General features: G+C 41.2%; 1 protein-coding gene across 6 annotated transcripts in view; it reads right to left on the bottom strand.

The window, feature by feature from the left end:
* Positions 1-12,408, bottom strand: part of ARHGEF9 (Cdc42 guanine nucleotide exchange factor 9) — a 440,519-nt gene that overhangs the window by 223,676 nt on the left and 204,435 nt on the right. For 5 of the 6 annotated variants that reach the window (XM_081565580.1, XM_081565579.1, XM_081565581.1 and 2 more), the window contains one exon: positions 10,858-11,037. In XM_081565580.1, coding sequence (XP_081421706.1) covers positions 10,858-11,037 — 180 coding nt within the window. Of the gene's footprint in view, positions 1-10,857; positions 11,038-11,817; positions 12,217-12,408 lie in introns of all 6 variants that reach the window. The other variant, XM_081565582.1, reaches the window with a different exon arrangement.

Genomic DNA, 12,408 nt, shown 5'->3' with positions numbered 1-12,408 from the left:
AGATTGTTATACTGAGCGAAGTAAGCCAGAGAAACACAAATACCATATGATATTGCTTATACATGGAATCTTAAAAAAAAGAGTACAAAAGAACTTATTTACAAAACAGAGGTAGAGACATGGATGTAGAAAAACAAACTTATGGTTACAAGAGGATAAGGCAGGGATGGATAAATTGGGAGATTGAGATTGACATATATACTACTATCTATAAAAGAGATAACTAATAACCTGCTGTATAGCACAGGGAACTCCACATAATACTCTGTAATGGTCTATATGGGGAAAAAATCTTAAAAATAAAAGAGTATATGCGTAACTAATTCACTTTCTGTACTTATACAACATCATGCATCAACTACATTCCAATAAAAAATTAAAAACATTTTAAAACATGAAATGAGAGGCTCTGATTCCTAATAGAGAGCAGCCTGGCTTCAGAGAAATAGTGGGATAGACATATTTAAGAAGATGAGCCTGGGGCCTGGATATTTTCACCTCAGAAAGCTTCCTACTCAACTGATACAGGTAGAGATCAAAAGCAAATTGTCTCTTAATTTAGAATCTGGCTGTATAAAGGACAGAAGGGCACAGCTTCTTTGCTGAATGGCTTCTTCACACAACCTTGTATCATATTCCTGTTGGTACTCACTGGCTGGTACCTCACAGAAACAGCCTTACCACATCCTGGGGATGGAGTGTTACCTATTAATGTGTCAGTGGTTCCTCCACCCTCTATTCAACAACTGTAGTGTGAAGTCAAATCCTTCCTTCTCCGCCAGAAAGCTCCATCAAACCAATTTGATATACCATTCTGACTGAATGCAGACAGGTAAACACAGGTGATCTTGGTTACAGAATCATGGAATAAGCTCAAACTGGTGCAGATAGGGCCATCAGAAAGCACCAAGTCCAACTTCCTGAATTTTTAGTTGAGACACTGAGGCCAAGAAGAGGTCCCTCCCTGACATCCCCAGAGAATCAGCAGCAGAGTTGACCCTTAAATTCAGATCTCTGACTTTACAGCCCAATGCTCCTGCAACCTTCACTGTGTTCTTCTTGCATGGTAATCTGTCAAGTGTTTCATCTCTCTATCTCCAAGGAGCCCTATCATTCCTTATTTCTCCAAAGAGAATGCCCCCTGTTCAACACACACAAAGTGATCTTGGATATGCCTACACAGCATATTTCCAATAGAGAAGGACCACTCAACCTCAAAAGGCTAGAGAAATTTCTGCCCAAAGCTCCCTATTCATACACCTCTCCTGCACTCTTAGCATTATCCACCTACTCCTTGACTCCTTTAAGGCAAAAAACTCAACAAAAGTTACATTGCAACTCAGATCTCACTGGATCTGAGTTCTAATCCTAGTCAAGGAAAGGGGAAGTTAGTCCAGTCTACCATACTCAGGGAGTAATGTTCTTGGTGGGGGAGTCTAGTTTCTTTCTTAAGGCTGTGGCCTACTTTTGCTTTGTTCCTGTCCTATTGTAGAAGAGAAAATGTCTCTAAAAAGGCAATAGTACCTATTTGTATTTAGGCCGTGAAACATCAGACTCCCTTGCTGGTTGGATCTCTAACAGGAATGGTACAGACAAGGCCTGAGCCCTCAGGCCCTTTATTCTGTGGCTCATATCCTAGAGATTGGCAACCAGCCTTTATGTCCTCCAGAAATGACCACCCTGAGTTAATCTGAGGGACCAAACTCATTCCAGGAACAGAATTAAAGCAAAAAAAAAAAAAAAGTCAATTCTCTCATTCAACACTAAGGCATTCCCAAATCAAGGTTCTTCAAAGAAGACTCACTTCTGAAAACCAAAAAAGAGAGCTGTGGGCATCTAAGTATGATTTTTCTGGTGACCTTCTAATTAGCAGGACAAAGTTCCTGGAGGAGGCCTCTCAAGATTCCAGATAACTTCAGCCCTTGCCTACCTGGCTCAAGGAGGCAGCTTTGCTAAGTGCCGGACAGTCACTTTTGTTTTAGGATTAATAAATACTGGTGAAGAGATGGTAACAGCAGTAATAATAATAATAAGAAAAAGATAAGGGGCTTACCTTGATTCATAATGACATTTATAATGACAAAAAAGAAACATAAATATATATACAATTATCATGATTTTACAAAATTGTGTACTTCCCAAAGAGCCTCAGAAACAGATTTCATCCCCAAGCATTTAATCAGTCATGATCTTCCTTTCCTCAAGTCATCAAGACCACCAAAACAATGTAGACATGGTACTAGGGAGGCCCAGTCTGATCCCTAAATGAACCTAGGGGTTAGCTACACAGAGAAAAACAGGCCCTAGGCTTCAGATCATAGTCTTAAAACTAAGGCAGTCAATCAAATTTCCAATTAATGTTATGGATGAAACAACAGAACCTTGGAAGGAAAGCCCCACCATGAAGGGAATGATTCACAGTGTCTTCTACCGTTGCAAGCTCTTAAATATCATCTGCTTCATGCAAATAGCAATGTTTCAAGAAATTGGCTTAGATTACAACATAAAGGCTAACAGCTTTAATCAAAGAAGTAGCTTAGGCTTATCTGACAGATGCTAGCCAGGCTCTCAAAAGTCCAAGATGAGTTAGTTATAATCGTACCTGGAGACTGGGACACAGACTATGTCCTTCATGGTTATTTTCAATTTGAGGATTCTAAGTGAGACCTTAGAATGAGACCAAAGTAATGTCTCTAAAAAGCAGAGACATTACTTTGCCAACAAAAGTCTGTCTAGTCAAAGCTATGGCTTTTCCAGTAGTCATGTATGGATGTGAGAGTTGGACTATAAAGAAATCTGAGCACAGAAGAATTGATGTTTTTGAACTGTGGTGTTCGAGAAGACTCTTGCGAGTCCCTTGGACTGCAAGGAGATCCAATAAGTCCATCCTAAAGGAAATCAGTCTTGAATATTCATTGGAAGGACCGATGCTGAAGCTGAAAGTCCAATACTTTGGCTACCTGATGCGAAGAACTTACTCATTGCAAAAGACCCTGATGCTGGAAAGATTGAAGGCAGGAGGAGAAGGCGACGACAGAGCATGAGATGGTGGGAGGGAATCACCGACTCGATGGACATGAGTCTGAGCAAGCTCCAGGAGTTGGTGATGGACAGGGAAGCCTGGTGTGCTGCAGTCCATGGAGTCACAAACAGTCAGACACGATTGAGTGACTGAACTGAAGTGAGACCTACAGGGTGACCTACTTTAATATGGCGGAAATCATCTTATCTCTGAGCTGGGTGACTCTATATTAAAAAAAATCCCCTCCAATTAGCCAAAAGATGTACTAGATAATGTCATCCAAAGTGTGCACATAATGAGAAGCAATTATGGTGGATCATGTGAATGCAAATGACTGCTAATAACGCCATTTGAAACTTTAGTATGAAGAAATTTCTGTGATCCAGGAAGAAAGGCCCTCCCTGCTTATGTCATCCTTAATTCACAGATCTTATAATAAATCACCTCTAGCATCACAAACACATCACATTCTATATAGATGGTTAAGACTAGAGGTCTTTGTCCACCTGAAACTTGAATTGGTAAACAAGGGCATGTCTGAACTCATCTCAAGAAATCAAAACGCTGTTGCCATTACCCTAAAATAGGAGGTAGGTCCTCAAGTGTTAACAGTCGTGTTAGCAGCCCATGTATACCCTTTCCCGACTGTTCTGTATCCCAGAATGAACAGGATTAAGATTCAGGAGAGGGGAACATCACTAAAAGTGGTAGATTGGAATGCACAAATAATAAGTCCCTCTGCTGAATCACCCTTTAGCTGACTAAGACCAACAGAACTAACTTTTTCAGAATTCTGGAATCTAATCCAAAACTTAGAGCAAGCAGGGAACTCTTTTTAAAAAATTTTATCAAGATATAGTTGATTTACAATGTTGTGTTAGTTTTAGGTGTACATCAATGTGAATCAGTTATACACATACATGTATTCACTCTTCTTTTTAGATTCTTTTCCCATACAGGCCATTACAGAGTAATTCCCTGTGCTATACATTAGGCCCTTATTAGTTATCTGGTTTATATATAATAGTGTGTATATGTCAATCCCAATCTTCCAGTTTATCCCTCTTGATGCAGAAAAGGGTGGCTAAAATTTGGTAAGAGAATTTTGAAGCATTTTGCTAATTTGTCTACCATTTTATGATTCCCCAGCAGCTGAGAGAAAGGTGGCCCATATTCCTCCTGCAGCTTGCTGGTGCCAAGGGGCTAATGACCTCATTCTTAAAAATACTGTGGCTGTGTGTTTTGACCTTTTTGATCCTGAGGGTCAGGCATAGAGACTGACCTTTGTCTTATACCTCTACCTAAGGCTAAATTGGCTTTAGAGGTCATGACTGCTTTTGTTGAAAGACTTAAAGACTTACACTACCCATGTCCATCTGGGGCAAAGGATGGCAGAAGGGCAAACAGCAAATGGATCTAATACCACAGGAAGAAAGAGACTGAGGAAAAAATTTCTTGGGAGAATAAAGACTCAAAAGGGCCACTGTGCACACCGAGAAAGTCAGAGTGCAACACACAAGCCCTGAACGAGATATATGCTCAGTAAAAGCCTGAGTAGATGGTAGGCTTTCACTTCTGGAGAATCTGTAGGTTCCATGCAATCAGGAATGTAGGAGAAGAAAAGTAAGGCAGAGTTGTGGGCAGTCTGGATTAGTGTTGAAGGAATGCCCCAAATCTTAGCCAAGTTGCAAAGACCTGGTCAGTAATTTGTTTATTTTGGCTTCAGGTATTTAAAAGCAATCTCTGTCAGTTCACTGACTGACTAATGACATAATGGAATGGAGACTTCTATGATTACACATGGCAAGAAATGCAGTCTTTGCAGAAAACAAAAATGTTTGGAAAAATCACTAAACAAGTGGTTAATTGTATCCCTCAACAAACAACAGCAACAAACTCTGAGGAAGGAAGAGAATCTGATTTCCACAGTTATCAAACTATGATATTCAAACTGCCCAGTTCTCAACAAAAAAAAAATTACAAGGCATACAAAAAACAGGAAATTACGGCCCATCCACAGGAAAACAACAGACAGAAACCATACCTGAGGAATTCCATATGTTGTACTTACTAGACCAAGACTTAATATCACCTGTCTTAAGTAAGAGTCAGCAGGCCTGAGTTCACGTCCTGGCTTTTTCACTAATTCCCTACATGAGTAAGAAAGTCATTTCCATTCGCTGAGTCTATGTTTCCTTGGGATTTATAAAATGAGGAAATTAGGATGACCAGTGGTCACAAGCTGGGAACTGAAGTTTCAATTTAGCCTACTGATATGTTCAGTTTCGGAGAAGGAAATGGCAACCCACTCCAGTACTCTTGCCTGGAAAATCCTATGGACAGAGGAGCCTGGTAGGCTGCAGTCCATGGGTTTGCTAAGGGTCAGACACGACTGAGCGACTTCACTTTCACTTTTCACTTTCATGCATTGGAGAAGGAAATGGCAACCCACTCCAGTGTTCTTGCCTGGAGAATCCCAGGGACGGGGGAGCCTGGTGGGCTGCCGTCTGTGGGGTCGCACAGAGTCGGACACGACTGAAGTGACTTAGCAGCATGTTCAGTTTATTCTTCACAGTGTTTCTTTTAAAATGTGAATTACTGGTCAACATTTTTAAAACATGAAGATTTTTACATGAAATCCAATTCTTGGCTTTTCTTGAAAAATCTGGACAATCTGAGCTTGCTGGACTTTCATACTTGCTATACTCTATTCCACCAATGAGAACCATCCAAGTCACTTTTGCTCCCTTTAGATAGGGCATAGATTTTCCAACTTGACACAGGCTCCCACTTACCCTAGTACCAGGCTGCTTTACTCATGTAAGTTACCTGCCTGGCCCTGTAAACATCTAAGTCAGCTAATCCTGGCTAAGATGGGTCTTTACAGCTCTAAATCTACTGTGAGTCTAGGGTTTCATATGGGTGAAAAGTTTTCCCAAGTGCAGTGAAAAAAGAGACACTATATAATCCAAAGCCAAGTAATACTCTGGGGCAGTGGGCTTTCCTATAAATAGGAGAGGTTTAGTTTCTGTGACATATGATCTGCACAACCCTAAGGAATGATGGTAATGATCTGATTAGCTCATCCTTTCATCTTCTGCCAGAAGGCCAGAAACAAGGGAGATCTAGAATTTTAAGAAACAAGGAAAATATACGCTTATGGCTTCTCAGTAGGCTCTTTACACTCTGAACAAACCCATGCCTTGTCACTCAGGCCTCAGCTACCACTAATAGCAGGTTGTTATGTATTCTGTACAGAGCCTGCCCTCAAGTGGGCAGTAAGCTGACCCCAGGCCATGGCCCAAAGTCAGAACAAAGGCCAATTTTTACATGGTGATAAAAGAAATAGGCCTGAATGATTTGTAATTAGGGCCCCAAATGGGACAGGAGGGCCACCACAGGAATGGGATTTTCTACTTAAGAGACACGTCATATCCTGGCAGTTGGCTCTGGGCTCCCAGAGGGGACACCAGCCCAGAAAAGCAGCTGAACATGTCAGCACTTAGATGTGAGGATTGATGTTCAGCAAGCTGTAATTCACTTAACCTGATCAATTGCTGTGGAGGAGGAAATGGCAACCTACTCGGGTATCCTTGCTAGGAAAACCCATGGACAGAGGATCCTGGAGGGATACAGTCCATGGTGTCACAAAGTGTTGCACACAACTGAGTGACTGAGCATGCATAACCAACTGCTGAGAAAGTAAATCAACTCCTGCATTGCTCTTGTGAAGTCATATCCCCAGAAATATGCAAGAGACTGAAAACACATACACACATACCTGTATGTACATACAGACTAAAATTCTGAATAATAAGAGAGGCAGATATTTCACTGGATAGAAGGCATATAAACTCAGAAGTTTCTTGTACAGCACCCAAAATGGTATCACACTTCCTATTTACAGATATCCAGCATACCTCAGGTTACAAAGGATTTTCTCAAGACTTAATTATCCCCATTTTACAAGGAGGAAAATTTGGCTTCAAAAATATACAGAAAACTGTTAAAGGTGCATACTCAGAACTGAGGCAAGAATCTGAGTTTCTCAGATTCCAAATTGGCTTTAAACCTGATTAACAACAGGTAAGTCTACCTTGGATAGAACAGCACTAAACATCCTAGGGCTGATGTTCACATAGCAATGACACTTCCAGGTAGGAAATGGAAATGCTCTACTATGTCAGTGACCAATCTGGTCCAATGATCCACAAAGGTGTCCAGTCGGTAGAGTTAGGAGGAAAATCTTTTCTTTGCCATTATACTTTTATGTTATATGCCAAATACCCGAAGGACAGTATTATCAAGAAGCTATTGAATATCAGCTCAGGATGAGACTGGATAAACAAGGCAACAATACTACAACATAGAGGTACGTCATCTCAGGAAATCAACATCTACCTATATCAGTACTAATAAAGATTCAATAGTTAAGTGTTACTCATCTATGTGTCCTACCTAGACATGTCAGAGCTTGAATAGATTCTAGAGAATGCTTCAGAGATGAAGGAGAAACTAAAAACCCATGATGATATGTCAAATGTTTGGAAAAGCCAAAATTAGAACTCAGGTCTCTCATTTTCTAATATAGCTAGCACTGCCTCTGCAATACAATTCTAATCTCAACCAAAATCGATGTAGAAGAATGTTGTTAGCAATTCTACTTTTAAATACCTACTAGAAAAGAGCCTGGGCTTCCCTAGTGGCTCAGTAGTAAGGAATCCACCTGCCAATTCAGGAGATGTGGGTTAGATCTCTGGGTTGGGAAGATCCCCTGGAGAGGGAAATGGCAACCCACTCCAGTATTCTTGCCTGGGGAATACTATGGACAGAGGAGCCTGCCAGGCTACAGTCCATGGGGTCGCAAAAGAGATGGACACGACTTAGTGAGTGACCAAACAACAACAACAACAACAACAAGAAAAGAGCCTCTGCCATAACCTCTGCCATTCAATTCCTTGAGTAACACAATCTTACCAGAATGTAAACCTATACATAAATGCTCATTTATGAGAACTGAAAGGTCTAACTTGGCATCAATTTTCACATCATTCATGCAACAATTTAACCCAATTTCCTTTTACTGGTGACACCACAGCTGCTAGCTGCTAAAGTTCCATTGTATTCCCCTTTAGTGATCTGAAGTCCATTTACTTATCACTTTAAAAGGTTTGCAATGATCAAAAACTCATTACAAATGCAATCTGAGGCAATATCTCAGTTTCTCAAAGAATAAACACTGATATAATAGAATATTGGAGTTCTAACTTATGATTTAGGCTCTGTCATTAATGCTCCTGGTCTGCTGTCATGGTTCACAGTCTAGATTTGTGCTATTTGATACAGTAGCAATTAGCCACATATGGCTAATAGGCACTTGAAATGTGACCAGTGTGAATTGAGATGTGTATAGAATACACATCAGATTTCAAAAACTTAGTAAAATATTTAAAAATTTATAGTGATAATATTATACCATAATATTTTAGATATATTGGGTTAACTAAAATATATTAAATTATTTTCACTGGTAGGGTATCTTAACTTGTTTTAGTGTGGCTAATAGAAAATTTTATAGTTGTGGCTTGCATTTGTGGCTCACATTATATTTCTATTGGACTATACTGGCCTAAGCCAAATCGTTCTCAATATCAAAGATTCTGATTTAACCAGCCTAGAGCCAGGGTTTTAGTGTTTGTGTCTTTCAAAGCTACCTAAGTGAATTATTTCATTGTGCAGCCAAGATTGAGGACCACTAGGCTAGACTCTATACCATGCATGTCTGGCCCAGACAGGGGTCTCCTCAAAGGTCAGCTTCAGCCCACCCATGTGGTTACTGAAGCTATGTGCTTGGAGAAACACTCCTCTTGGTCTTGGATGCATGAGCATCAATGTGAGTTCACTGATATTCTAAAGCTTGGTTCTGTTATTTGTCTCCTAGAGTCTTTCTGCTTTTCCCAGTATTTTATCCCACCCTTTGAATTACAGTTTATTATAAAAATGACATTTCACTGAAGATGAAATACATGCAGATTTGGATGATTTTCACTGAGTGCAATTTAATCCTTCTTTTAAAGAGGGGGCTGTCAGCCCAAGGCACACAAGCTGTCTGTATACAGGGTCTCACGCTAGTTACAAAGGCCCATGGTTATTGTTGTGCTCTTTCTAACTACCCCTGGGACCAATTCATCAACCAACAAAGCTGAGTTGGGACACATGGTCTGTGGAGACTCTGATGGAAGACACCATATATGTTAGAGGGAAAAGGACTGGATATTTCATTAAGAAATTCTCAATATAGAGGGGATGAGAGGCCATTTTGTCTACCTCTTTGCTTCTGAGCAGTGCCCTCACCTAAATTATTGTAACTAGATAACAGTGCTTCCTACATTTGCAACTCTCCTAGGAAGGAGGCTTCTTTCAACCACTATGGTCAGCCTTGATACACAGACCTTCTTGGAGTTATTAATAATAAGGTAGTGGTGGTGGTGATAATAAAGCAAGCTACCATGTGCTAAGTATCCACTATGTGCCAGACACTTTACTCACACAGTAATCTCATTTAATCATCATAAAATTTCTGCTATTCCTATTTTTCAGATGAGGAAACAAGGCTCAGGAAAGATAAAAGTCTTGCCAAAAGCCATAGAGGCAGGAGGTAGTAAAAATAAGACTGCATCTTCATCTTGGATTTTATCTGATCCCAAATGCCCTGCTCCTTCCCTCATGTCACACTTCTATCCTTCTTATCCTGAGGCCCTTCATTCTCCAAAGACCCAAGACACTCTGATCTTTTGTTTGAGGACAGGACTTCACCCTCATCTTACAAAAGAAACTAACAAAAGGTGATAGTAAGGATGGGTATAAGACACCCTGATGTGGCTTTGGTACTTGTATTGCCACAAATCTGTTTTAACATACATTATTTTGTTCACTGTGATATCCCCTAGCATGAGCTAATTGTCAACACCATTTTGCATATGGGGAAAATCAGAGCTCATGACTGCCAAACAGCTAATTCTAGCTCATAACACCAAGGAAGGCCAAGAGCTGGAACACCAGGCCAGTGTTCTTCCCCCATTAGGATCCTGCTAATGGGTAACACAAAGGAAGCAGAAACTGCTAAGGAGCCCCTTCTCAAGGACCCCTTCTTTTAAGGGCCAGGTTCTTCGTGGTATAATGTCAAAAGGGGCAAGGCCTTGGCAGCCTTATCAAGCTGCCTGCTTCCCACCCTTGGTACATCTTAGTTCCCAACCACCTTGCAAAAAGCAAGATTTGCAGCCAGTAAACTCTAGCCCTTGAGAAGGTAGGGAGCCCAGATTCTTACATTAACAGCTGTAGACAATCATGAGACAACACGCAGGGGTGTTCACACTTCCCTAAATGAGAGAAAAGAGGCAAAGGAAGCAGAGAGGAGTGGGGAGGGGAGAAAGAGGGTGGGAAGAGAGCTATAAAAAGAAAGGATAAAAAAAGAAGAGGCAAGTGAAAGAAAGAAAGCAGAAAAGAGGTAAGAAAGGTAAATTTTCACAGCAATATAGAGTTGAAAAGGTCTTCAAAACCATCAAGGCCAAAAGGGAAGTGATTTGTGCAAAGTCACAATGGGTAGAAGGTGGGAGGCAGGAGGTGGGGATTGTTATAAAAACAAGAAAAAATCTCAAAATTAGAAGGGCAAAGATTAAAGAAAGCCCAAGTCCTGGGTAGGAGACCAAAAACATGGAGGAAAAATGTGAGGAGCCACAAGAAGGGGAATGAGAAGGAGAAAAGGGGCTGGTGAGGGGGAAGCCAGGGGCAAGTAGCCAAGGAGAAAGGAGAGGAGAGTGAAAGCTGACACTCACCCTCACAAAGCTGGCAGGAAACCATCCCTCCTCATCGTCGATCTGGCCCCACCACCAATCCTTGTTGGAAGCATCCAAGACTTTGATGACGTCGCCAGCCTTAAATGCCAACTCCCGGTTGGCCATGGTGACGTGATCCCATACTGCCTCAGCACTAACGATGGAATCTCCAGTGATCAGCTTAAGAGACAAAATAAGAATGTGTTCAGTCCACACATCTAGCTACCTTACTTCCCCCACTCCCCGAAGCTCTACTACTTATGGAAAAAACTCACATATTAGTGGTGAAGGGTAGGGGTGATGGAGATGACACTGGGAGAGCAAGCTCTACTGGACCACAAGACAATACTATCAACTCTCCATTAGCCAGTGGGTAGAATGACCCAGAATGTGTATATGGACTATGTAGGCCTCATACTTTTATCCCTACTCATGAGCTCCTCCCCTAGAGAAGAAAAAGCTCCAGTCCATCTGTCCTTGATGCTTCAAGGCAGCTTTGGATCTGGAACGAGTGGAGAGTCTGAAATCAATGGCTAAAATGAGGCTCGAGCATATTTGCTCTAAATTCTGTTCTCCCCATTTCCTCTTCTTCCTTTCAACTGTCCAATTGAGAGTTGGTGATACATTATTTAACTCTACTGTACCTCACCCTCATGAGTTACAGACCACAGCATTCCTCACATATAATGGACTCCAGTCCTGCAGCCTCCTGTTCTCACCCACACATGATGCTATCCAGAGAATTCATGTGTTCATGGGTATGAAAGAATCTGGCATTCTGTGATGCCTTGCTCCCAGGAAACTCGACCTTATCACAGATTCACTCAGTGATTTATACAATGACCCTGTGAGATACATAGGGAATCAAGGTTGACTTCTGCATTTGATAGATGTCAAAACTGAGCCACAAGGAGATTAAAGGGTAAGCTCAGATCACTCAGCAAGGTAGGGGCTATGCACCTTGGTCATTAGACTTTATGGCCAGCAGGACTTGGCTCCACATAGTAGCAGGCAGACATCTATGCCACTTCCACATAAACACACACACATATGTTCATGACACTTGTCTAGGCACAGTGATGAGGATGTACAGTATGGGGGAATAGGCTGTTTCTCTCTGGCTACCATCTTGACCACTGTATTATTTGTTCTCCTTTTCCTCACAACTGGTTCCAGCCTGTATGGGTCATCAATCTTCTTGGCATTTGGAGGAACAATTTCCAGAATAGAGAACATATGGCTCATCAGGCAAAGGACTTAAACATTCCCTTCCCAGAACTGAATTGCTGAACATGTCCTCTAGAAGTCATCTTTTCCATCAGTCTACTCTGATGAAGGACACCGAGGTAATTATTGGCTCTGCAAGACCAAAGTCAAAATAATTCAGATAACAGAGACAGAATATGGATCATGCATCCTCTCATACAGGTCTGCCTTCCAACATACTAGCCAGAGAATAACCCTATGGTCATGATATTAATGCATAACACATGACACACATAGGAAAAAAACACACACACTGATCTTTTGACTTAGTTAAGGCATTCTATT

Source organism: Giraffa tippelskirchi, chromosome X, assembly GCF_054371585.1.
Source record: "Giraffa tippelskirchi isolate mGirTip1 chromosome X, T2T-mGirTip1v1.2.pri, whole genome shotgun sequence".
In the NCBI taxonomy this organism is placed as follows: domain Eukaryota; kingdom Metazoa; phylum Chordata; class Mammalia; order Artiodactyla; family Giraffidae; genus Giraffa; species Giraffa tippelskirchi.
Note: the sequence above shows the minus strand (reverse complement) of the source record. Positions and strands in the feature narration are given on the sequence as shown.